At 41.3% G+C, this 27,607-nt stretch overlaps 1 protein-coding gene across 1 annotated transcript in view; it reads right to left on the reverse strand.

The window, feature by feature from the left end:
• Xpr1 (xenotropic and polytropic retrovirus receptor 1) overlaps positions 1 to 27,209 on the reverse strand; it is a 139,317-nt gene extending 112,108 nt beyond the window's left edge. Inside the window, 1 exon segment of the mRNA NM_001105992.1 lies at positions 27,046 to 27,209. Within this exon segment, the coding sequence (NP_001099462.1) occupies positions 27,046 to 27,114 (69 nt within the window). The 5' untranslated portion in view covers positions 27,115 to 27,209.
• Positions 27,210 to 27,607: the final 398 nt, after the last annotated feature.

A 27,607-nucleotide genomic window follows, 5' to 3' on the forward strand; every position in this document is an offset into this window, starting at 1 on the left:
CTCATAGATCAAACAAATAATAAAGTAAATTTAAAAAAAAAAAAAAAGGAAAACACTGGGCTGAGGAGATGGCTCAGCAGTTAAGGGCACTGACTGCTCTTCCAGAGGTCCTGAGTTCAATTCCGAGCAACCACATGGTGGCTCACAACCATCTGTAATGGGGTATTAGGATATGATGCCCTTTTCTGGTGTGTTGAAGACAGCTACGGTGTATTCATATATATAACAAATAAATCTTTAAAAAAACAAAGGAAAGACAAATTTATGAGTCACAGTGAGAGTAGTTGCAAAGAGGGAAATTTATGCCTATAATAGCTAAGAAAGCTCAAGCCAGGAACTTGACTTTGTAATCTGAGGAACTATAAAGAAAAGAACAAACCTGGGCCAGCGGAAGGGGAAGACCTTGGTCCTGCCAAGGTTGGACCCCCAGTGCAGAGAAATGTCAGGGGGTGTTAAGGGGAGGTGGATGGAGGGGGGAACACTCTCACGGGGGAGGGGGAGGGGATAGGGGGTTTATGGACTGGAAACTGGGAAAGGGAATAACATTTGAAATGTAAATAAAGAAATATATCCAATAAAAAAAAAAGGAACAAACTAAATCCAAGGCTCCCAGAAAGAAATGCAATTATTAGAGTAAACCAATGACACAGAACAGAAAAACAAGAGAAAACCCAAGGAAAACAAAGACACTTCTTTGACAATATCAACAAAACTAGCAAATCTTTAGCTACCTGGACAAGAAAACTGAAGTTAATAAAACCATAAATGGAAGGGAGGGCACTGCCACAGGTTCTATAGCAATAAAGGGGCTACAGGGGTGGAGACACTGCAAACAATCGTACTGACCGGGGGAGTAAACCAGATAAATTCCAGGAAATGTATAACACCTACCAATATTAAATCATGAAGAAACAGAAAATTGGAATAGATATATAATGAGTAAGAAAGTTGAATCAATATTAAACCTCCTCAAATATTTACAAAACTAAAGGGAGAAAAATAACAAGAACATTTCCCAGCCAGTATTACTATGTCAAAGCTGAAAACATTACAAGAGACTGAAGAGATGACTCAGCAGTAAACAACACTGGCTGCTTACCAGAACAGTTTCCAGCTCCTCACAGAAGTCTACAACAGTCTGTAATTGGGTCCCCGGGGATCCAATGCCCTCTTCTGGCCTCTGTTGGCACTAGGCATGCATGTGACACATAGAGATAGATGCTGGGGGAAAACCCATACAGAAGGAAGGAAAGAAGAAAAGAAAGATGGAAGGAGGAGGAAGGAGGGAGGGAGAAAGAGAGGGAAAGGAGGAAAGAAGAGAAAGAAGGGAAAGAAAGGAAGGGAAGGAGAGGTGGGGAGGGGAGGAGAGAGGGAAGAACAAAAAGAACAAGCAAAAGAAAACACCCACAGAAACTCACAAATGAGTGTCTCTTATGAAAGCTAATGCAAGCATTTTCAAGAATGTACTGGATGTATAACTTCCGTGCAGAGCATTTGCCTAGCATGAATAAGACAGGGTTTGATTCCTACTATGACCAGACACCACTTCGCACCACCACCACCACCATCACCACCACCACCACCTCCCACCCCCCCAAAAAAAGCCATGCTGATTCAAAGGACTTGAAGATAGATGTATATCTTCAAATAAGAGATACAAAGAGCTGACAGCCACATAAGCAGACGCTAACAACATTCACTGCAAAAGGGCTACAAAACAAAGCCACAGCAAGACAGTGTTACTATAACAACAGCAACAGCTGTTCTTGGTAAAAATGTAGACAAAGTGTATACTGTTGGTGGCAACTGCTAGCAGGAATGTACAGTGTTGGTGAGAATGAAAAATGGAGAGACTGGGGAGATAGCCCAGTTGGCAAGTACTTGCTCCACAAGTCCTAAAACCTGAGTCCAGTCACCCAGAACTCACATAAAAATGCCCTGCACAGCAATGCACACCTGCAATCCTAGCACCGTGGAGACAGACACCAGGAGGATTCTGGGTATTTGTTGTTCAGCCAATCTTTCAGAATCCATCAGGACCAGATTCAGTGAGACACCTACCTCAAAAAATACAATGAGGAAGAATAGGAAAAGACACCTGACATCAATCTCTGGTCTCTAAACACATGTACACACACAAAAACAAATAAATATAAATGGACAGACAAGATGAAGGAAGGAAGGAAGGAAGGAAGGAAGGAAGGAAGGAAGAGAAAAGAAAAGAAAAAGCTACCAACAGTTTTTAGAAGCCAAAACATCTGAAAATAAGTATGTCTGAGAATCATTGATTTAGGAGATAGTTTTACATATGTGTTAGAGCTAAAGATATGATAGACACAAATACCAGTCAATAACTGTAAGTCATTTTTTCTCATTTCTGTGATATAACACTACAACTTACATTTCACCTTTACAATTTTATAAGATGACCTCTCACAGCACCCTGCCACAGGAGGCCCAGCTCCTATGGCTGTCTGGAATCTTGGTAGAAGCCTCTCTAAGCCCCTATGTCTAACATTCTGCGTGCATGCAAACCAGCACTCCATGCGCAGCGCTGCCAAGTTCTGCTGTCAGCTCCAGTTGTAATCTGGCTGGCCCCCTTTCTACCACAGCTATGGTACCTTCCGTAGACCTGGGAAAATACTTCCCTTGGCAATTGAGAAGGGCATAGAGGAGTCACAGGCCCTCTTCTGCTAACTGGACACAGGATACAGCTGACTCCTGGTGACTTACCATTATACCCATGGATAAATGCATCTCTCAAGTCTTATCAGAACAGCTTTTATGTTCAGTACATGGTGATCACCGTGGAGGCTCACAACTGGCCTCGTACACAGGGTCTCCTCAATGGCATTCTCAATTTAGTCTCTCCTTTTAAATGAATTTGTATTTTGGGTTATTGTTTTCTTTTGTTTTTGGAGAACTTTGTACAATGTATTTTAATAATATTTACCCTCCCTTCCCCAAGTTCCTCCCAGATTGACATCCTCTTCCCTACAGACCCACTTTTTTGATGTTGTAATTTTTTTTTTTTTTTTGGTCTTTTTTTCGGAGCTGGGGACCGAACCCAGGGCCTTGTGCTTCCTAGGCAAGCGCTCTACCACTGAGCTAAATCCCCAGCCCCGATGTTGTAATTTTTACTCAACAAGTTCAATGTGTGCTGCCCATACAGTCCTGGATACATGGTGTTCCACTGGAGTGCGGTCAATTTATCAGTGGCTCCACTATTAAAACAAAAGTGTCTTTCCTTCCCCCAGAAGCTAACAATTGTTCCACACCTAGGAGTAGGATTATGTGCCAGACTCCCCTCCCCATGCTGGGAGTTGGTGTGGTTTAAGCTTGCACAGATTTTGTGCATGTTGCCACAACCACTGTGAGTTCATACATACAGCTACGTCACTATGTCTGGAGACACTGTTTCTTTGTAGTTATCCACTACCTCTGGCTCCCACACTCTTTCCATCTATTCTTCCACAGTCATCCATGAGCCTTGGGAGAAGATATCACAAAGACATCCCACATAGGGCTGAGCATTCCCTGGCCTCCTAGTCTATATATACGAGGCCAGTTGTGAGCCTCTCTGTTAATCACCATGTACTGAACATAAAAGCTGTTCTGATAAGACTTGAGAGATGCACTTATCCATGGGTATAACGGTAAGTCACCAGGAGTCAGCTGTATCCTGTGTCCAGTTAGCAGCATAGTAGAAGGCTCTCCTCTAGAGCCTATAGCTTTTCTAGCCATAGGTTCTTGGCCCAATAATGGTGCCAAGTATGAGTTTTATCTTGTGGAGTAGAATTTAGATTCAATCAGACAGCAGATGGTTACTTCTATGATGTTCATACCTCTACTGCCTCAGTAGGCATGGCTTGCCAGGCCAGTTGTTATTGGACAGGCTTCACAGCTATGTGAGATTGATGGCTACTTTTCTCCTACAGTAGAATACACAGTACCTTCCATCATTAGCTTGATTTTCTGCATGTTCTTGACTTAAGAATGTAGTATCACTGAGCAGTGGTGGCACAGCCTTTAATCCCAGCACTGAGGAGGCAGAAGTAGGCAAATCTCAGAGTTCAAGACCAGCATAGTCTACAGAGTAAGTTCTAGGACACCCGGGGCTACAGAGGGAAATTCTCTCTCAAAAAATGAGGGGGGGGGGGGGAGAGGCAGGCAGACAAAGGCAGACAGAGAGACAGAGACAGAAAATATGTCTTCAGCAATAGTTTGCAATGTCTAGGGGTCCATGGGACCTCACCTGCCAACAATGACAAAAGACACTGGATTTTTATTTGTTAGCCTGTGGCACCTAGTAGGGACACTATTATTCTCTTATAGGATAACTCCATTTTAACTCTTTTTCAATGTGTTTATATGTATGTGTAATATATATGTATATATATAAATATATAATATGGAATATATAATATTATATATGGAAACTTGTATATTAGGTTTCCATATGACTTTTTTGAAGTCTTTATTGTTATCTTATTTTTATTCCCTCCTCTACCCCAATTAACCCTCCTTGTTCCACTACTCCCCTTTAAGCTTTAATATGGCTGCATTCTATCTCCCTCACACAGTAGTTTGAATGAGAAACGTCTCCCAAAAGTTCATACATTTGAATGCTTGATCTCAGCAGAGCGAACTGTTTGGGGAAGGACTCAGTGGTCTTGTTAAAAGCTGATATCAATGGGGGTGGGCCATGCCAGGCCCATAATATTCTATTTCACTCATATTCCCCATCCCTCCGTTTCTCCCTCCCTCCTTCCCTCCCTTCCTCTCCTATCCCCTCCTCTCTGCCTGATGTATGTTAATGAGCTTGTAAGCCCTCAGCTACTGCTCCAGCACCATGCCCAAGTGGGCATGTGCTGCCATGCTCCCCACCATGACGGTCATAGACTCACCCTCTGCAACTATAAGCAAGACCCAGTTAAATGCTATTTCCACAGGCTGCCTTGGTCATGGTGTCTCTTCACAGAAATAGAAAAGAGGCTGAGGCAACTCCCTTGAAAGCCCTCTCCATGGCCCCTTACTAACTTCCTGACATCTGTGGATATTTCAGATTGAAACATATTTATCTGAAGATTTGAATACATACATGTAAGCAAAACACTCATAGAAACAGTATTTGTACTCATAAATTGGAGCCTTTGATGGGTGTAGTCTTGCTTTCAAGACACCTTTTCTATTGTCCCAGTGCAAAGCGCAAGGTCTCTCCTTCACTGTGCTGTACACATTTTCTATGCAGTCTCCTTGCTTTCAGCTTGAAGCCCAATCATGCTCCTTTCACCAAATATTCTCAGATCTTTCAGTTCCACTTGCTACTTTCTCTATCAACCAGGTTGAGAGTAGTAAGCAGTGACCGCACCACTGCTCAATGCTAGCCTGTCTTCACACTTCCTCTACCAAACAAATTAGATTATTACTCTGTCTCAAGTCTTGCCTAATTTACCAGAACTCAGGCAGATTGTAAACAGCTCTTTGCCAGCATATAACATGAATGGCCTCTAAACATCTCCCCGACAGAATCTTGTTCCCTTCTGAAACCTGTAAGCCCTCCAACTGTCCTCATTTTTCCTAAGTTTCTGATTTTCTAAACTCCTCCCCAAATGGCCCAGTAAGCTCCCCTTCCAGCATAGAGCTCCACATAGAGGGTTTGTCTCTGGTCCATAGTTCTAAACACTTGCATATTTCTCACACAAATAACTCCTCACCAACAACTCACATAGTCAACCTTAGCGAGGCAATAATTACACTCTGTGTACTAATTTTGTTACTTTTTTGCTTGCTGTGACAAAAGCAATTTAAAGAGGGAACGAGGCTAAGGTGAGAGTTCATCTAGTGGGAAGGCACAGCACCAGGAATAGGAAGTAGGTGGTCTTATGACATTCACAGTCAGAAAGCAGTCAGGGATGGATATATGTTGTTTCTCAGGCAGCTTCCTCTTCTCTCTCCTTTTATTCAGTCCAAAGCCCCAGCCCATATAATGGTGATACCAACTGTCATGATGGGTTTGCCCTGTTTACTTAACCCTTTCTGGAAATACCCTAACCAACACTCCTAGAGGTATGTCTTTTGGATGAAAATAAATTCAGTCAAGCTGTCCATGAAGATTCCAATTAAAAATTATAAAAGTAAAAATACTTATATTTACTGAATGCCTACCATCAGATGAGTATTATAATTTACTATTTTAAGAGAAACTTACAAGTCTCTCTTAAGTATATGACTCCATTTAACCAAATATAGATATGAGACTCAGAAAGGTTATTAAAGTGGTTTGCCCAAGTATAGCTAAGTATCATTCACTTTGCAACCAACATTTCTTTGGGAAAGATAATAAATAGTTCATGACTGGGAGCAGGATTTTATTTCCTAAAACAAACTTATTTTTGACCTTAAATTGTTCTGACTATTCCCATATATTTCTAATTTTTGTCTGTGTCTTTAGTTGATTTTTTTGTTTGTTTTATTTCTTGTAAGAGGTGTGGTATATAGTCTCTGATGATCCTTGCTTCCTGGTAGGAGCGCTTGTGTGTAGGCCTCTCTAGTACTACAGACAGCAGGCTGGTGTAGGCAACTGAATATTGCAAAGACGCCAGGGGACAGCCTGGGAAGACAGATGATAAGATAGGATGTTTTTCTCCTTGTTCTGTCCAGGACCACCCACTCTGGAGACAGCCAGCCAAGAGAACCTCAAGTAGCTCTATCAAAGCCCCGTGTAGTAGAGCTGAGGACTCAAGAGTGCAGCACAAACTACAAACTCTGCGGTCGAGCAGCCCACACACTGTTCTCAGTCCAGAAAAGACTCACAGTTTCATAGAACTACCTGGGTAAGCCAAACTCTTGTCACACAGAAACTGTGGGAGTTTTGTAACAATGTACCATAGATAGATTAATATCCAATTAATATGGCAATAATAGATTACCTGCCAACAGATAATTAATATAACAAGCTAGAGTTGAAAAACCTGTTGTATAATCAAATGTACCTGTAATAGATTCTAAGTAACAAACATCTTTGCTTTGTTCTGATCAAAGCTTAAATTTTTATTCCTATAAAATTAAAGAGTATAGAAAAAGTCATGTTGGAGAGAGGGCTCGGTGGCTAAAAGCACCTGCTGCTCCTGCAGAGGACCTGGGCTCACTTCCCAGCACCGCACCACATAACTCACAACTACCTATAGCACCAGCTCCAGGAAATCCATCATCACCTTAAGGCCTCTGTAGGTGCCTACATACACATGGTACACAGACATACATGCAGGCACGCACATAAAACAAATAAAATCTAAAATTTTAAATTAAAAAAAAAAGAAACTTATTGAGGCTGGGCAGATGAGATGGGTTAGTGATGAAGACACTGGCTGCTCTTCCAGAGGACCTGGTTTTGATTCCCAGCACCCACGTGGTGTATCACAACCTACTGTACATCCAATCCTACTGGACTTGATGTCCTCTTCTGGCTGTGGGTATCAGGCATGCACATGACGCATAGACATATATGGCCAAAAACTCATACATATTAAATAAAATAATTTAATTAAAAATAAAAAACAGAAGGAAAACTATGGCAACTTCAAATAATTTATTTAGTAATAATGAAAAAATACATTCCTATGTCAAAGCTACCACTACCATAATCTAACTTTCTGGTGAAATTCAAATGCCCTTGAAAAATTACTCTCAAGCTAGAACAGCTCTGCAGAAGACTAAGACAACACTGCCTTTGTCTACGGACCTTATTCTGGTAAAAAAATGAAAACTGGTAGGATGCATGCTCCTACCCCTGAAATCTGCATGGCTCACTCCTACATTCCTGGGCACAGCAATGCCATGTCAACCTTTATGAGCCACTGCAGCTAACATAGTACAAGTTCAAAATATGTACTTATAATCTATTCTTACTCACCACTCACCACTGATTTTAAGTGTTCAGCTGATTATTAGTTTTATTAAGCTATTTACAGTATTTCCAATTTCATGAGATATCAAATTGTAAAGTGTTTCTCAGTAATCTCAAATTTCATTATCTTTTCTTTTTGTACAAAATTCAAATCTTTTTCACTACACACAGAAAATTTGTTCAAAGCTTTGCCTTCAAGAATTCTTAAATATAAGAGTGTGTGTGTGTGTGTGTGTGTGTGTGTGTGTGTGTGTGTGTGTGTATACTAAGACTATTCAATTTAGTAAAACATATTAGATTTTGGTCAAATATAATAGTTTCACCATGTAATACTGCTAACTGCTCTTCTAAGTAAAAAGCTGTCATTTTATAGGGTCAAAAGCCAAAAAGTAAAAATAAACTCAAAAAGGAACTAAATTTTACAATGCTACTGCCTAGATGCCTATACATTCTTTTTTTTTTTTTTTTTTTTTTTTTTTTGTTCTTTTTTTCGGAGCTGGGGACCGAACCCAGGGCCTTGCGCTTCCTAGGCAAGCGCTCTACCACTGAGCTAAATCCCCAGCCCCTATACATTCTTTTTAATCCAGGGGTCTCAGACTACTTCATGACCAAGTTTAAATGTTAAAACCTTTAAGAAATTATGCATTACCTGTAAGATACTGTTTCCTACAAACTTACTACTACACTTCGAGACATGTGAAGATATTAGCATTAATAAAATACTACTTCCGAAAACCTGAGTCACTGTCAGGATGCATGGTTATTTTATGTATCATACAAAAGGAAAGCATTGTGGCAGGCGTACGACGTACCCCACTGTTGGATATTTAAATGTGGCAGTGCCACTGTTGCTGCTGCTTTAGGAAATGCACGGGAACAGGAACTTCCATTTTTAAGAGTTTATGAAGCTCATAGTTCTGGAGTTGCAGAAACTAGGCACTGGCATCTGCTCAGCCAGGGTGAGGACACTGGCGCATCAAAGCATGACAGATGGTACTGTGTCAGAGCACATGTAACAGGGAAAGAGCACATGATGACATAGGAAGCCAGAGGGCAAGGCAGGGCCTGTGTTGGTCTTTTTATAGCAACGTTCTCATAAGAACTAACCTGAATCATAGGAGAACTACATTAATCTCTATCTTCAATGACCCAAAGACCCTTAAGAGGCCACACCTCTTAAAAGTTCTAAAACTTCATCCCGCCACCAGACAACAAGACACCACACCTCCAGCACACGATGCTTTGGCACATCCCAAGCACAGTAAATGGAGTCGTCTCACAGCAATGCTAGCAAGGTGAGCGTACTACTGTGCACCCAGACGTGTCCACATGCTTTACCCCTATCCGAACACCTCATTTCATAGAGCCCTTGTAAAGACAGCTTGTGACTGACAGATGAGAAGATTGTAACACAGATAACTCAAGGCCTGCCTAGCTGAGCCACCACAATTTCAATTTCAGTGAGGTCAGAAATCAACTGTTCTGCTTTGTTTTGTTTTTCGACAGGATTTCTCTGTATAGCACTGGCTGTTCTGGAATTTGCTCTGTAGACCAGGCCCAGCACTCAGGAAGCAGAGGCAGGCAGATCTCTATAAGTTCCAGACTCACAGTACACTCTAAGCCAGTCAAGGCTACATGGTAAAACCGTCAAAAAAAGAAAGAAAAGGAAAAAAATTAAAGCCTTTTGTACAATTTATTCAAATCATATAGAAAACGCTTTCTGTCCTTTCTGGGAAATATCAATAGCAGAACACTTTGAGGCTTTATCTTTCAAAGCATAAGCTTATTCTACACAGAAAAGTTTATTCAAAAGATGTATGGACTATGTAATTATACGTGCCAATTCTTCTGTTTATTGGTAGTTTTGCTACCCACTATTATAAAAATACTAGAAAACTGAGGAGATCAAAAGTCTAGTGCTAAATACTGGTTCACTGAGTAAAAAAAAAATTAGAAAAAAATTCTCTAAATTAATCCCCAAAGCTCACTTACAGGCAGAAGACAAACACAAAACGTTCCCTCCACTGCTAGCTGCCTTCAACCTCTTTTCCTCTTCTAAATTGCTCTTCCTCACTGTGTCAGAGCTCCCTGACATTTAGTCATTCTAAAGAAGTGTAAAACTTCCATGTGAAATAAGATTAATCCTGATCCTCCTCTTCCTCCTCCTCCCCTCCCTCTTCTCTCCCCTCCCCTCTCCCCTCCAGACTTTGGAGCTCGGATTAAAGACAGGCCCCTCCCCATGTCAATCACACAGTCTCACATATCCACTGTCAACAAATCCAATGATCAATTCTTTGTTCACTTTTCCCTTCAACATATTGTACTAAACTTTGTCAAACAAATCAAGAGTTTGTGGAAGTCTTGATACTAATTTGGAGCAAATTACTAATTTACCTTTAACTAACACTAAATGGGAAAAAAAAACCCACCTACCTGTACCATAAAGCTTGAAAGACACCACCACTCTCCATTTTGGGGGTTGGGGGCACACTGGGGACTGAACCTAGAAGTCTATTGTTCGACACATGCTCTACCAGCTATGATTCCCAACCCCAAAAGTGCTTTTTAAATGGCGCTCCTAGCCACTCCAAATAATCTAGGTAATAGAGTAACTCTACGTTAACAGTGAGGAAGTGCAGAGTCCAGTTATATGACATGTTGATTCCATATATCTATCTCCTTTCCCTCACAAAACTTAATGACAATGTGGAAATTATTTTAAGTATAAACTGTAAGAAAAAAAGAATGGAGAGGGACATAGCAAACAGCAGGTTTAGCACATCTGACAAAACCAGAGAGCAGTAGAGGAGTAAACTGATTTTACCACACACCATGGAAAGCTTGAAATACCTTCAGAGTAGGATTCCAGCAAGAAGCAAGCCAGTGCAAATCTATAAACCCAGAACAGGCCAGGATCTGGAAGTACTGTGTGGTTGAGAAGGCCAGTTAAAGAAGAGGTTAAATATAGGATTGGAGAATAAAGTAGTTAACAGGTCCACTCCTGGCTTACCACAATACTTTTCACACACACCCCACCAGACACCAACTTCATTTAGTCCAAGAAATAGAATTAAAGAGGAGAGGAAGGATTGGGATGCTGTCTCCAGACAAAACAGAGGACAAAAGTGACAAGCATTGAGTCGAATAGATAATCAAGTCTATTCACTATGTGCTAGGATCCCAAGCTGGTTTCTCTCCACTAACTCTCATAACTAAGAACATGTCAACTAGGAAAATGTGAGTGCAGGGGCTGGGAATGGGCTCAGTAAGGAAAAGTGCTTGCTGGGCAAAGCATGAAGAACTGAGTTCAAATTCCCAGTACCTGTGTGAATAGTGAGAGGTAGCTATATGCACAGGTAACCCCAGAACTGCAGGGGATAGACACAAGAGGATCCCTGGGGTTTGCATGCTGCTGGCACAGCTCCAGACTCAGAGACAGACTGTGTCTCACAAGAATAAAGTAGAGGGTGATAGAGCAGGACACTGATGTCCTCTGACCTCTTGAGCATGTGCAGGTACAAGCACCAGAGAACATAACTGGAGGAAAACTAGAGCACTGCCTCCTGACTCTCCGTCCAATATGTATTATTTAAACAATGACGTGAATATAATGATGAGTATATAACAGCCTCAACAGAGCTCATTTGCATGTGTCACTCAAGAGTAATCTCGAGCACTTACTATTTTATTTTAGATAAAGAGTCCTCCTGTGAGTTTGCTTTAATTCTTTATAGAGGCCATCAACCTTGTACTAGAAAGTGCTATTCTAGGTTAGTTTCACTAACAAAGGAGTTATTCTTCCTATATGCCTACAGGAATTGTGAGACATACAACAAAATTTTCAGGAACCTAGAACATGAGCAACATTAGAAATTAAGTCTCCCCAATAAAGATGCTAACTGTAAAACTACACACACACACACACACACGCACACACACACACACACACACACACAGAGAGAGAGAGAGAGAGAGAGAGAAATAACAAATGTATAAATCTTGTAAATTTTCATAAGTGAAAAGAATAGATGTAATTAGTTTAATAATAAGAATCATCTCAAAAAGTTGGTTTTTTGTGTGTGTTTTGTTTTGTTTTTTCAATTAGAATATGTGGTCTTAAGGCCAGAAATTCTACTTTCCATAGATTTAGCAGGATCTAGTATTTCTGCAGTTTCAAAATTACCCTCTTTATTTTAATTTTTTGAAGCTCAAGAACAATCTTATTAGCGTCTAAAAGAAAACCACTCTGGAGCAGACAAGCTATGCACCTAAGCAGCTACCCAGAGGAGTAAAATGGAGGAGAGAAAGATAAAAGCCATGCCACTCGCCATAGAGGCACGCAGCCCCGAGAGATAAGGGAGGTTAAGAGAGTGTGAAGAAACCCAAGCTTAAGTTCTGGCCAGCAGCTTAAAAAAAAAAAAGATTCAAAACAAAAGATAAAGGAAAGGTATACCCTTCTGAGTCAAAATTGGCTTATAGGGACTGTGTGTGTGTTTGTATGTAAGTGTGTGTGTGGGGGGGGGTCTGTCTCCATCCAGGGTGGGGATCCCACAAATGCCAGTGTGCCAGCAGAGGACAGAGGACAATTTCCAAAAGTCAGCAGCTCTCTCCTCCAGTTATGTGGGTCCCATGTATTAGACTCTGATAATCAGGCTTCTCAGCAGTACCTTTACAGGAACCTGCATTTCTGCTTTACAAGCAGCCTGAGTGACTCTAAAGCAAGAGTCATCGGACCAATCTCTGAGAAACAATCTCCAACAGTCCAAGTGTGAGACCTTGATTCAACAAGCCTACCAACACTGGCATCTACCACCATGGATGCTGGGAAACCCAGACTCAAGGACTGAGGTATATCAGCAGCAGTAAAAGGAATCTAAATTGGGATACTCTCCCCTTGTCACTGCCATGAATAATAAAAGTTTTAGAGCTTTGCAGTAGCCACTAGCCACATGTTACTATTAAATTTTTAACTAGCTAAAATTAAATATTCAGTTCCGTGGTGTCAGGAACCACATTTCAAAGACTCATCAGTCAAATGTGACTTGTGGCCACATACTGGACTACACAGATACTGAACATTTCCTGTATCACTGCAAGTTCCCTTGCACAATGTAGTTACAAATCAAGATGAGTGCCCATGCTGCTTTCCTTAAAACCAAATAACATCCCTTCTAGTGATAAAAGCTATAGTAGTCAAGTGTCTGCCCTAGTTTGATAATCATCATCATCATCATCATCATCATCATCATCATCATCATCATCATTGCCTACAATAACATACAGACCAGGTGTTTTGCATACAGTATCACAATTACTGAAGAGCAATTTACACTGTTCTACAGGTAGAACCTTAAGATTCAGAGAAGGTTTATAACTATTAAATAATAAAGCCAGACTTCAAATGGCTTAAAATCCAACTAGGCAAAAGCTGGAGATGTAGTTCAGTGATAGAATACCTGTATAGTATGCACGAGGTCCTGAGTTCAAGTCCTAGTTCTGGAAAAAACAAAGCTATAAACAAAACATGTATATGCTAGGACAGGAATTAACACTGTCTTTTTAAAACAGTCTTTAAAATGTGTGAGTGAATGCATATCTGTAACAGCAGTGTGTGGAGGTCAAAGAACAACCAATGGGAGTTGGTTCCCTCTACTATGTGATTCAGATCATCTTTGGGCTCACAGTAGATTCCCTTTCGAGCCATCGCTCTAGCCCAGCACAACACTAACTTAAAAAAGAAAAAAAGAAAAAAAAAAGAAAAGAAAAAAAATAAAGTAGGGGAGAGGTCAGTAATAAAAGTAAAGGTGAAAGTCATCTCAAAACAGTAACCATGGCAGCATATCCAAGCATATTTCAGTAAAAAAGATATTACTCAACAAATTAGATGTACCCAAACAGCACAAAAACTTGGGCTTGTAGAATGAAATGAGTGTACCATAACTCTAGCTAACTCTAATCACATGCTCAGCTGGCCTCATAATTTACCTCCTCTCAACAGGCTGGTGAAGAGAACAGAGAACAGAATGATGGCAAGGAAGGCCTGTTTTCACTAGCGTATGAGTGCTGAGTGCATTCCCCAGTGTAATGAGTAATTCGGCACACGAGTATTTACACATTATCACTCCTTTGTGAGCTTACAAAATCCAGTCAACCACTTAATTGTATACCATTGGCCAAGCCCCATCAATCTAGGGTCAGTGAAAAGATCAAATTCAGACAGAACTTGGGGCACACTGAATTTACCAAAGTAAAGGCATTCTGTGAAGCTTCTTAGCAACCAGTGAAGAAGTGTTCCCAAGTAAGGCACTGACCTCAAATGACACCTTTATTCAAATTCCAGCAGCATTTATTAGTCCCTGTGGCAAATGCCCTGAGAGTCCTAACTACCAAGTTTCTCACAAACCCATTCTTCCTCTTCAACCCTTTTAACACTCAGCAGAACCAGTGCACAGGAAACCCACCATAATCCTAGCAGAATTGAATTTCAGGGAAAGCAAGGGGATGGAGTGCATAAAATGGGGTGGAAGGAGGAAAGAGAAGGGGGAAGTGACTATTTATAATTTAAAAAAATTGGGGCTGGGGATTTAGCTCAGTGGTAGAGCGCTTACCTAGGAAGCGCAAGGCCCTGGGTTCGGTCCCCAGCTCCGAAAAAAAGAACCAAAAAAAAAAAAGTTTATTTTAAATAAAAATAGAATCTGGACTGATACAAATGAGTTCATAATCTTGATTCATCCTAAACTACTTGTGTGACATTGTACAACTACTAAAGTATGATTATCTTTCTTCAAAAATAGGTTAAACACTTATATGTCAATAGGACTGTTGTAAAGATCACACAAGAACTTCATTCAACAAACATAAAGAGCAGTTATGACAGAGAGTGAGCTAGATGCTAGATGGACAATACTACCTGCTTGACACACAGTACACATCTGATAAATGTTACTTTGTAACATCAAATACTAAAAAGCCACTAATGACAGCACACATCATTGTCTTATGTAGTAACACTGAAACACTATATACCAACTGAAAAAAAGATATAGCATTAATTTTAACAAACACCAACTTCATTTAAAATGTAGACTATATATAAAACTGATTAAATAAAACATTGGTTCAAGTCTTTATAATTTTTACTATACTATTTGATAATGGTTTTCCTGGTTTTGATCATAATCTATATCATAAAGATCATAAAGCATCATTTAAGATACAAATAATGCACATATACCACTTTGTGTCATCTCTTTAAATTCTTTTATGGTCCAAGAATGGAAATGCATGCCCATAATCATAGCATTTAGGAGGCTGAAGCAGGAGGATGGCATCTCTGAGCTACAAACTGAGATTCTGTCAATAAGTAAAGAAATGTTTACAACTCACAACCCGGAAAATATCTTAGTGTTTTCACTAAGTGTTCTAGGCCCTTTAATCCATCCCAAGATCCTTTCCAAGTTCATCCTATAAACTGTCCAATATATTTACTAAAATCAAATACATATGTATTATACATGTAATACTTGTATACAATAATTAAAGACCATGTCAGTTAAAAATTCCTCAAAGGCTAGAAATTAGTGCTCAATGGCTTTACCTTCAGCACCCCCATGATCCCAACTGCTCATCGCCTTGTTAGAAATAGTCACTAAAATAAAACACACCTGCTTTTGCATTCTAGCACTGAGGGCTTTGTAGCTACACTAACTTGGCCAACCCGCTCAGCCTAAAAATCAGTGTTTTCTAACAGAACTAACAAACCTACCTTGGATACTAAATGTAAAATGCCCGGCCCACCAGAGCACTCAATAAACATTAGCTATGGTTATTATTGTCACTATTGTCTTACTGTTGCTTTAAAAGGAAGAGGGGCATGCATGAATAATAAGTGTGCTTAATGCACACTCTAACATCTTCTAGACCAGTATTTCTCAACCTTCCCCATGCTGTGGCCCTTTAAATATATATATATATATTTTTTTTTTCTCATGTTGTGTGAACCCCCAACCATAAAATTATTTTTGTTGCTACTTCATCACTGTAATTTTATACTGGCATGAATCATAATGTAACTATTTTTGAAGACAGAGGTTTGCCAAAGGGGTCACAGCCCACAGGTTGAGAACTACTGTTCTAGACACATTTGCCATGACTTTGGCTTGGCAACTTGGGCCGTAGGAGGTGGGAGATTTAGTGTCATATAGCACATGTTACCTATGTTTCAAAACAAACAGCTATGTTATGGAGGGATATGCAATCATTTTTAACCTTCCTGAGTCTTCCCTTTATTTCTACTTGAACCCTCAGGTCTATAAACCCTCCATTCTATCTCCTAATTCAAATGGCTTTCTACTTGTGATCATACCTTATAAATGGTGCTATGGTTATTTTATGTAGATAAGTAAATAGCATCACTGATATCTGAGTCTTACCATTCACTGAATTTTTTAATTAGCATACAGAAAAAGCATTTAGTTTGTTAATTTGATCTAATAATGTGATGGTTTGTATATGCTTGGCCCAAGGAGTGGCACTATTAAAAGGTGTGGCCTTGTTGGAGTAGGTGTGTCACTGTGGGTGTGGGCTTTAAGATCCTCATCCTAGCTGCCTGGAAGTCAGTCTTCCACTAGCAGCCTTCAGATGAAGATGTAGAACTCTCAGCTCCTCCTGCACCATGCCTGCCTGGATGCTGCCATGCTCCCACCTTGATGATAATGGACTGAACCTCTGAAACTGTAAGACAGCCCAATTAAATGTTGTCATTTATAAGACTTGCCTTGGTCATAGCAGTAAAACCCTAAGATAAATAGGTTAGATTCAGATAAATGTATTAGCACAGAACATGTATTACTTTGTACAAAAAAAAAAAAAAAAAAAAAAAGCAAAAAACCCTCACTGAAAACAACAACAAAAAGGCACTATTTCTATGACCATGCTAAACCTCAGTGAGGGTCAGCCATGGGCAAAAGGCCAGAGTCCTACAGCCAGCTCCTCAGCAGCTCTTTGCAAGACTGATCCCATGCCTTGGCCTGCATGCCCTCGATTTGTCCATTCTGAAAACAAAGACATTGAGAAGGTCTTTTCAATTCTAAAACTAATTTTAAGGTAAAATATTGTTTTTTCTATAAAACTGCAAAGAACTAAAGTCAGCCATGAGAAGCTCACTTAAGACACCTGGACACATTTAAGAATGTGCATGTGATTTTCATCTCAATTTTAAAAATTAAAGAATACCTTGACACAGGCTAGCTAAAATAAATGCACGGTCACGTCTTCATTGATGCCTGGTTTCCTCAGTGCCCATAAAAACAGCTAAGAACAGTTCATTAGAACGAATACTAGGCACGGTGCAAGTATTACCTCAAATGAACACAGCCATTTCCTAGAAACCCTCCATCTGACATCTGACATCTGACATCTGACAGAGGCTTCATTCTCCTGATATAAGCAGTGCTAAGCAAGCGCTGTACAACCTTGAGCTCTTTCAAAACAAGAAAACTAACAAACGTCTCTACTGTATCGTTGTGCCAAGCACTGTTCTAAGAACTCTTAGTGTTTAACTCATTTAATCCTCAACAGTATATGTGCAATTGCAGGAGTTTCTCAGGAGGCTAAGACTAGAGTGTCAAGAGTTCAAAACCAGCTTGGCTGTAGTTCAGTAGCAGAGTTCCTACCTAGCATGTCCAGACCAGACTGAATTACACAGTGAGACTATTTCAATGACTTTGGAAATGTCAATTGAACAAATGAACTGTGGAGATGACAATTTTCATAATAATCCTATAAGAATTGTACTATCATTATTGCTAATTTACACAAAAGAAACCAAAGCACAAACATGTCAAGTGATTTGGGACAGGGAGGTGGCTCAGCAGGTAAAAGCACTTACCATGCAGACTGGGAGTAGTGGGACATGCTTTTAGTCCCAGCACTCAGGAGGCAGAGGGAGAAGGATCTGTGAGTTCTAGGTCAGCTTGGTCTACAAAGCCTGTCCAGGCCAGTCAAAACTACACAAAGAAGCCCTGTGTCGAAAACACAAACAACAAAAGCACTTGCCATTCAAGCCTGCTGACATAAGCTCAGTCCTCAGGACCCAAGACAGAAAGAGGCAACCAACTCCCAAAAGTTGTCCTCCGTGCTCAAGTGTGTACTCACCACACACACACACACACACACACACACACACACACACACAAACACACAGAAAAAATAACGTCAAGTGACTTATCTGAAGCTGCTGAGCTTCGATTTGAACCTGCTCAGTCTGGCTTTAGAGACTGTTCTCTGCCTAATCACACAAACTAATAAAATAAATCATGGTAACAGCTCAGCCACTGACCAAGCCAAATGACTTTCATCATTTAATCTCTATGATTCCATTCTCACCTGAACAAAAATGGGAACTGAAAGTTCCTTTAAGGTCTAACACCCTATGACATAAGCCTTGAAGCCAACTGCCACAACTGAGGCGAATCAATAGCTCATAGTGACATAATTCACACCTACCTTTCTCCTTTTACCATAACTCAGCCCCCTTTCCCTTCATTCATTGTCATAAGATCCTTTATTAGCTGGATAGCCATGTTATGATCACTTTGAGGAAATAGGGGTGAGTTCTGTCCTACTGAGGGCTCTACTACCTTCCAACCCAGCTGATATGCTATAGATAAGAGTTACAGCAACAGGTCAGTGGTACTGAAGAGCAGGTCAGAAGAGGCCTGAATGCACGTATGTATGAATGTATGTATGTATGTATGTATGTATGTATGTATGTATGTATGCATAAACATTTATTTTCGTGAAGCAATACCATGTAGGAATTAAGAACACAGGCTCCTACTGTCTCATCTGAGCTACCTATAACTAGGAGCACCAATATAGTTACAGGCTCAGCCTCCCCTTCCTGAGACACAGCCTGCTCTTAGGAGAAATGTTTTTAAAATGACTACCACATTGCCTGACATAATGAGCCCTCAATAAACAAATAGATAAATAGATAAATAACAGCTGTCCTCCTTACCGACATTACTGCGACCACTGCTGCTGTTAACACTCCCTCACAAAAGTAAGAGCTCCACAGGATGACAGACTTGATTTCAAATTCTAGCGCTACTGACTTAGAGACTAGCCCTGTGAAAGCTGACTAATTTTTCAGTTACCTCATCAAGTAAAATGGAGATAATATGTGCCTTGCAAAACAGTGTGAGAACATAACAAAGCAACTAATACCTAGTCCCTAAGTACTCAGTGCTGAGTAGTTAGCTCTGTTCCTAAGACAGGCTGACCATATTTCTGCTACTCAAAGGAACTAAAGATGATGAAACCCAGGGAAGCCGAAGTTTTCTTCTCCATGGACCTTCACTGTGTAACAGACACGGGGTAATTCTCACCCTACTGGAGTCTTTTATCCTCTTGTAAGAACTGAACACTTTCTTTCAGGCAATCTCCTAACTTTCAAAGGAGACACTTCTGAGCCCAGCACAATGGCACATGACTTTAATTCCAACACCAGGGAAGCTCCTGAGGCAGAGGCAGGAATATCTCTGAGAGTTCGAGGTTAGCCGGGGCTACATGGTGAGACCTTGTATTTAAAAAAAAAAAAAATCTTCATAATCCTATCACTCATTTGTTTTTTTTCTTTCTCCCACAAGTACAAAAAGTAGTTTCAGGTGCTGCATGAAATGTAAGGTTATACCCCCAGCAGCTAGTAAAAAGTGTGCTTGTATATTGTATATTAAACATTCCTGTTTTAATTTCTAATATTCTATATCAATAGACATTGGTATCCTCTGTAATTTTAAGGATTCCAAACAGTTTTGGCATTTAAAAAAGAAAAACATTGTTCTAAGGAATAAAAAACAAAGTCCCTATAAAGCACACTTTCTGGGGTTAGGGATATAGCCTAATTGGTAAGAGTGTTTGTCTAGCACACATGAAAAACCTTGGGCTCAATCTCTAGTAAAGCATGAGCTGGGAGTGGTAGGTCATACCTATAAACCCATTACTTTAGAAGTAGAGGCAGGAGGATCAGAAGTTCAAGATCATCTTTGACAACACGGGGAGTCAAGGTCAGCTAGAATACATCAAATTCTTTCTGGAAACGGGGAGTGAAGAAGGAAGAAGAGATGGGGAGAGGAAGAAGGGAGGGGAGGACAGAGACAGAGACTTTTCTACTTCCTGTGACTGCATCCCATCTTTCTATCTTCAAAAGACCACTAGCTGGGGCTAAGGACTGGAGACATGGTTTAGAGGATACGAGCTCACTGCACAATCATGAAGACCTGAGTCTGGATCCCCAAAACGTATGTAAAAGCTCAGTATGACAACATGCATCTGTAACTCCAGGACAGGGGCAGTGAAAGCAGCTGGATCCTTGGGGCTTTCTGGCCAGCCAGTCTAGGCAAATCCACAAGGTCCAGGTCCAGTGAGAGACCTGTCTTCAAAACATAAGGCGGAGCTCTGTGTGGTGGTGTATACCTTTACTCCCAGCACTCAGGAGGCAGAGGGCAGAGGGCAGAGGGCAGAGGGCAGAGGGCAGAGGGCAGAGGGCAGAGGGCAGAGGGCAGAGGCAGAGGGCAGAGGGCAGAGGGCAGAGGGCAGAGGCAGAGGCAGAGGCAGAGGCAGAGGCAGGCAGATCTCTGTGTTTGAGGCCAGCCTGATCTATATAGTGAGTTCCAGTACAGCCAGGGCTATAAAAGAAAGAAAGAAAGAAAGAAAGAAAGAAAGAAAGAAAGAAAGAAAGAAAGAAAGAAAGAAAGAAAGAAAGAAGGAAGGAAGGAAGGAAGGAAGGAAGGAAGGAAGGAAGGAAGGAAGGAAAGAAAGAAAGAATACCATTAATTCTAGCACTCTGGAGGCAGAGGTAGGTGGATCTCTGAGCTCTAGACCAACCAGAGCCACATTTTAAAACCATCTCAAAAATAAATAAGATGGAGATGGATAGGAGAAGATACCCCAAGTACACAAGTAATGCACACCTGTACCTACACATGACTACATCTCACACACACATACGACCATTTATTCACTATTTATAAATAATGATAGAGCTGTACCTTATTTCTGATCTAACTTCTTTCTAATAGTGTAGACCTCCTTCAGTAAGTAGGGCTTTTTTATAAATCTCTCCTGTATGAGTATTTTTGATCTAATAATTTATCATAGTATTTCAAAGGTTCAGAACTGTTTATATTTTGAACTAAATTATGATGGATATAAACTGAAAACAGAACTTAGCAAAGCATACTTGAGATGTGTGTTAATTGCGAATGCCAGAGGATATAAACTCTGACTTCAAAGGGTTACCATAATAAAATAACTGAAATATTTGAGACCTTTTTGTCAGCTCTAACAAAGTACTGCTACTTTACTTGTGCTGAGGGCTGTTTCTAGATGTGTCAGCTGTCATCATGCTGTCACTGTGCTTACACTACTGCTATTACTGTTAGAGCATCTCTATATGGGTCCTCTTAAGCTGACCAGTTAAAACTTACACATCATCCACTAACCTAGGCGATAGCTGCTACCTGCTGGCCATGAAGACTGAGCAAATCCCTCACAACACTGACTCCCTCAGAATTTAAAACAAGTGGGTAGCCTCCTTAGCAGAATACTACACCAATCCATTTACTATACATTTAGAAAACTTTATTTCATCCTTCTCATATGCATAAAATTAAACTAACAGTTTTAACACTTTCTTCACTTATTCTGTAGAGTTTGGGGTATACTGGTTTGGGGCCTAAAATTCAAATATACCTGAAACCTCCGGCTAGTATAACTCAGTCTCTCAAATGTTTTTCCAAATGAGGAGTGAAGTCAGGGCTGGTTTTCCATGGTCACCCCAGGTCAAATAAGAGTCTTAGGTTCTTATGATCTGGGCCTTCACCCAAAAGCTGATCCAAAGCCAACCTCAGGAATGGATGGACGAGTGTAATCTTACCAGGATACTTACCCTAACACACTTTACAGAGACAATAAAGAACAATGAGAACTTTGATTCACTCGTTTAAATCCTATTTGTGAATGCCAAGCATCTCACTAAGAATCATTTACAACACTATTTAAAACATACTACACTATTTTTATTTGCAGAAGTCCTGTAAAGGAAGAGTGTGGTTTGTGCTCCATCGGGTGGCTGAACTGGAAATATCAAACAAGTTCCAGCAAGGCATGTGAACCCTAACTAATCAACATAATACCTTTGAGACACTGAAGCCTGCAACACAAGTTTTCCCATGGGAGGGTTCTAGACATGAGAATCACAACAACACAGTGGCAATGCTTCCTGACACTGAAAAATAAGGAAGTGTACTGCATGCACTGCATCTGCCATATCACACAACAGAAAACCAGCTCGTGACCATTACTTGTTTATTTAAGTTAAATAAGGCTTATGCTGGGGGAATAGCCCAACGGTATGGCGACTTGCTTAGCATGCTCAAAGTCCTGGGTTCAATTCCCAGCAAGGGAAACAGTTTCACTGGGTTTTCCAGTCATAGAGGAAAAACACAATTTTAAAAAGTTAGTGTTTTAATGTATTTATTTATTTATTTATTTATTTATTTATAGTTTTGTTTTTGTTTTTTGTTTGTTTGGTTTGGTTTTTGAGACAGGGTCTCATTATGTGACTTTGGAACTCACCATGTAGATCAGGCTGATCTCAACTCACAAAGATTCTCCTGCCTCTGCCTCCCTGGTGCTGGGAGTCACTATGACTGGCGTTTTACTAAAGTTTTTGAAAAGGTGATTTTTAAACATTAATTTCATATTAGAATTTAAAATAGTTTCCTAAATTCTCTCTTCATAAACTTAATTAAACCATAACAAAGCACAGAACTTTAGATGAATGGTAGATCATATGAGGCTTACTCAGAATCCATCAGTGTTCAATCACACAGCTAATGTGACCTGTTTCCCAATACTAAAACATACAGTGCTCAAGAAGCTAGCTGAGTGTGTGGGTGTGTGAGTGTGTGGGTGTGTGAGTGTGTGTGGGTGTGTGGATGTGTGTGGGTGTATGTGGGTGTGTGGGTGTATGTGGGTGTGTGGGTGTGTGTGGGTGTGTGTGTGGGTGTGTGTGGGTGTGTGGATGTATGGGTATGTGGATGTGTGGGTGTGTATGGGTATGTGGGTGTATAGGTGTGTGTGGGTGTGTGTGGGTGTGTGGATGTGTGGGTGTGTATGGGTATGTGGGTGTATGGGTATGTGGGTGTATGGGTGTGTGTGGGTGTGTGGATGTGTGGGTGTATGTGGGTGTATGGGTGTGTGTGGGTGTGTGTGGGTGTGTGGATATGTGGGTGTATATGGGTATGTGGGTGTATGGGTGTGTGTGGGTGTGTGGATGTGTGGGTGTATGTGGGTGTATGGGTGTGTGTGGGTGTGTGTGGATGTGTGGGTGTGTGGGTATGTGTGAGTGTGTGGATGTGTGGATATGTGGGTGTATATGGGTATGTGGGTGTATGGGTGTGTATGGGTATGTGGGTGTATGGGTGTGTGTGGGTGTGTGGGTGTATGGGTGTGTGGGGGTGTGTGGGTGTGTGTGGGTATGTGGATGTGTGGGTGTGAGTGTGTGGATGTGTGTGTGGATGTGGGTGTGTGGGTGTGTGTGGGTGCGTGGATGTGTGGGTGTGGGGGTGTGTGAGGGTGTGGGGCTGTGTGGGGGTATGGGGGTATGTGAGGGTGTGGGGGTGTGTGGGTGTGTGGGGGTGTGGGGGTGTGGATGTGTGGGGGTGCGCTTGCGAGCATGTGCACACATTCAAAAGATGACAAGTAGCTTAACCTTCATATACCATAGCTTCTTTGCCTGAAAAAGCAAAGAGACAGATAATCTTTAAAATTCCCTTTCAATTCCTGAACTCTAGAGAGCTCATTGTTTTAGTACCTTATGCTTTCTACAGTAGTTACTGAAGTCATTCTTAGTCCTAAGAAACCAATGAGCAGGACCCTCGAACGAAAAATCACATCATCAATCAAAGGCTTCAAACATATTTGCCTCCTTTGTTAATATTCTATAAAATATTAACTGATCATACTAGTCTGTTTGGATGAAACTGGCCTGGGTTAATTTTGATTAACCTATTATAGACCTCTGAACTATACAACCATTGATTCCACATTTCTTTAAAGTACTGTTAGAAATACTTGTTGATGTTCTACTTTCCACACTGAGATTTGTACTTGGGTTATTAGAAACAAAGAGAGTGTCTACTCATTTGTGTTTATTCCCAGTAAAACTACAAAGTATCGCCTAGATGTCCTGTACATGGTCTTCCCATGCCTCTCTATTCCTTTGTACTTATTCTGCCTATGAAAGCACACATTTCTAGTGGAAGACTAATAATTTTCAGGATATTATATGCTACTATCATTAATAATTTCAGCAATTCAAGAATAAAAAAGAATTAAAAGTTAAGCCAAACACTTGGGAAGGCCTTAAAAGGTTCTGGCCTCATATGTATTTTTTATAAAGAAGAAGAAAGCAGGAAGAGCAGGAACATTCTCTCCAGAGCCTCACAGCTAACATACACAAGAGCCAGCTTACAGTGCAGCCGTGTGTCCATAATATTATATATAATTAAGTGTTACATAGAATTATAGATGGAAAGCTCCTCCTGATTAAAGTAATATTTACTAAGCTGACAGACAAAGAGGCTGAACAGTTCATGTTGGTTCAGAGTACTAGAAGGCAGCCTAGGCTTCAACGAAGGGTAATACATCAAAATTTCATCAACAATGCTTGAAAAACAAATCCAAGTCTGTTCTGCTGTTTTAGAGAGCATCATTTCCCCTATGTAAAAATACATACTACAAAAAATTAAGTGAAGGTCTTTTTCCCTAGCAAAAGCTGACTTTTAAATATAGATACTTTTTATCCCTGGCAATTTTTTTTTTTTTGAGTCAGGGTCCCTTCCCTAACATTTTAAGGAAGCTAACATTCTAACATTTCCAGACCTCAAAAATTCTAACTTATACCTCTATGCTATTTTTAAAGGAATAGCACCAAATCTTTGGAAATAATACACAACACAAAGACTGCAATCCCATGCAAATGTCTTTAATGGTTCCAACTTACAAAGAAAAGAGCCCCTTATTTTTCACCTCGCCTATGGAACGATGAATTTACTGAGGTAGGAGGTACATAGTAGGGAAATCTCTGTAGAATCAAATTTCAATTATCCACAATAAATGAATTTTTCAAGAGTAATTTATAATTGGTCTGAGAAAGATAATGCAGTCGCTCAGAAGCATAGGAATTCTGTCCCACTGTGACCAATCTAGAGTAACCATTTAGAAATAATAGTAACCAAATAGACTGTAAATTGAGGAGTCCCAGAGTCACTGTTGTTACTCCAGCCACAAAGCTGACATTACAAATCAAGGGTTAATTGCATTTTTTTAAACTAAATTAGGCTTCCCCTTCCAGCCCAAGATAGTCCACATTAATTCTGTAAAATAGTCAAATGTTGAAATACTTAAAAAGAATCTCAGGATATGTCCAACCACGGCTCCTCTGACCAGAAGCAAGCATTCCACACTGTCCGCGCTCCAGCACTAAGCTCTGGGAAGAACTGGCAGCGGTGCTGAAAGTGCTGGTAGGAAGATGAAAACCCAATGCCCTTGTCTCAATGAAACCCACCATCTGGACTCTAGCCAAGGCTTTAAAACTGACTGAATGTTATTACAGACAATAAATCAACAATTCCACAGCCTGAACTGTTAGGACCTTTCCTCACAGAATGTGGCAAGGGAAGATTACAAGGAAACTGACAAGAGAGCATTAGTAATGAGCCGTTCATTTCTGGCATTAAATACAATATATTACAAGTAAACTTATTTTACACTCTTCAAGATTCTGTTTAACCTAACTATCCCTTTCCCCGCTCTTCAATTATTACAATGGCTACATGAATAAATGAACTTGCTGCTGTTGCCTAAACATCCTATCACTAAATTTATATAAAAGTTAAAAAGGAAATCCAAAATATCTTAATTCATAAAACCTAGTTAGTATGTGTGTGCATGTTCCTATTGATTTTATATTCTTTGTTCCTGCTCATACCATAGATGTGAGTTCCTGGAGGTCACAGATCCGCTGTCTTTTCTCTCTCCAGGAGCTGATCTACTAGCTTCTGAGAACAACCTATTGAAGCTTAAAAAAAAAAAAAAAAATCCCTTTCATTCAGGTATTCTACCTTTTAAGTATGTAAGTGGTTTTCACTTCTTTACTTTTCCCAATATTGATGCAAGGTCCCTTACAATGTGTATTAAAAACCGTCCAAAAGCTGTGCAAGAAGAAGAAACTGAAAGGAAGAACACGACTTGTGTAATACACAAGTAAGGTACAGTATTTATATGACAGTGATTTTTTTCTCCCTACCAAAAACTTAGCAGAAAAATCTGAAATTTTAAATAATTCTCCTCCCTCCTTCCTCTTCCCTCCAGTCCCAAACCAGAGAAGAGTGAAAATCCCAAAGATGTGGTTATTCTGTATAGTTCGTGCAATCAGTACAAAGACGAGGCACCGTCTCCTTATCAAAACAGAACTATTGGTTCGATGCGTTTGAAAACTATAACCACTGCATTAGATGATACACATTTCACCAAGTTTCAACCCTGTTACAAAGCCTTTGTCAACAGTGGGTAAGTGGAGGTAAGCCGACGGGCTGGGTGGAATGAAGGCAATCGCTGGAGGGGTTTTTCTTGCAAGAGCACGGTTCTCTGGCGAGAGGTGAGCAGCGAAAAGCACCTAACCTTGGCAAAGGGGGTGATCTTCCGCGGTGGGGACCAGAGGTCAGGGTGAGTGCGGAGGGGGTGACGCCGAACCGCCGCGACCCCGGGCCGCCGTCGCACCTGCGGCTTGGCCTCCCACCACCATTCCCCAGCCCCAGCCCCAGCCCGGCTGTGCCCTTCCTCTCGCCGCCGTCTGCATATCCGTTACCCCGGCGGCAGAGGGCTGCGGGGGAGGGGAAGGACGGCCTGGCCGCCGGGGGCCAGCAGCGCCGGGGATGCCGCAGTGGCTTCCCGCGGCGGTGGGTCAAAGTCCGCCCGGGCCGGGGAGCTCAAGGCAGCGGCGGAGGTCGCGCCTAGGGAGATGGCAGCCCCTCCGAGCCCGCCCCAACCCCAGCAGCCGCGGGTACCTCATACTGGATGTACTGCTTCCTCCACTCGGGAGTGATGTGCGCGGAGAGGTGCTCGGCGAACTTCATCCTGCCGTGTCCCCCTCACTCCCACCCGGCTCCAGCAGCTACAGGCGGCGGCGGCGGCAACAGCGACTCCGACTCCTCCCCACATGGGCCCCGGCGCTGCGCGAAGCTGCGCTTCTCTCCTCCTCCGCCGCCGCCGAGGTCTCCTCAGAGCCGCCCTCCCGCCATCTTCCTCCTCCTCTCCATAGCCCCGCCCCGCCCCGCCCTCTAGACGTCATCGCCATGGTAACCGCCTACGCCGCTCCGACGGAGGGGGCAGAGTACGGGGCGTGGCCTCGGGGGCTTTCCCTCATGCTCCGCCCCTTTGGGCCGTACTGTGAAGGCACCTCCCCTGACCTCTTCCGCCTGCCTCCAGTCTGCCTACAGCTGCTTTCCACACTGTGCCTGGGAAACAGCACTATTGTTACTGCAATTAATCTTGGTACTGGAGCAACAATAATCCACACAAGACAGACACAAGTTTGCAGAGAACTGTGCAAACATTGTTTCCATTTTA

The sequence above is a fragment of the Rattus norvegicus genome, chromosome 13 (genome assembly GCF_021556685.1).
Source record: "Rattus norvegicus strain SHRSP/BbbUtx chromosome 13, alternate assembly SHRSP_T2T, whole genome shotgun sequence".
NCBI classification, from domain to species: domain Eukaryota; kingdom Metazoa; phylum Chordata; class Mammalia; order Rodentia; family Muridae; genus Rattus; species Rattus norvegicus.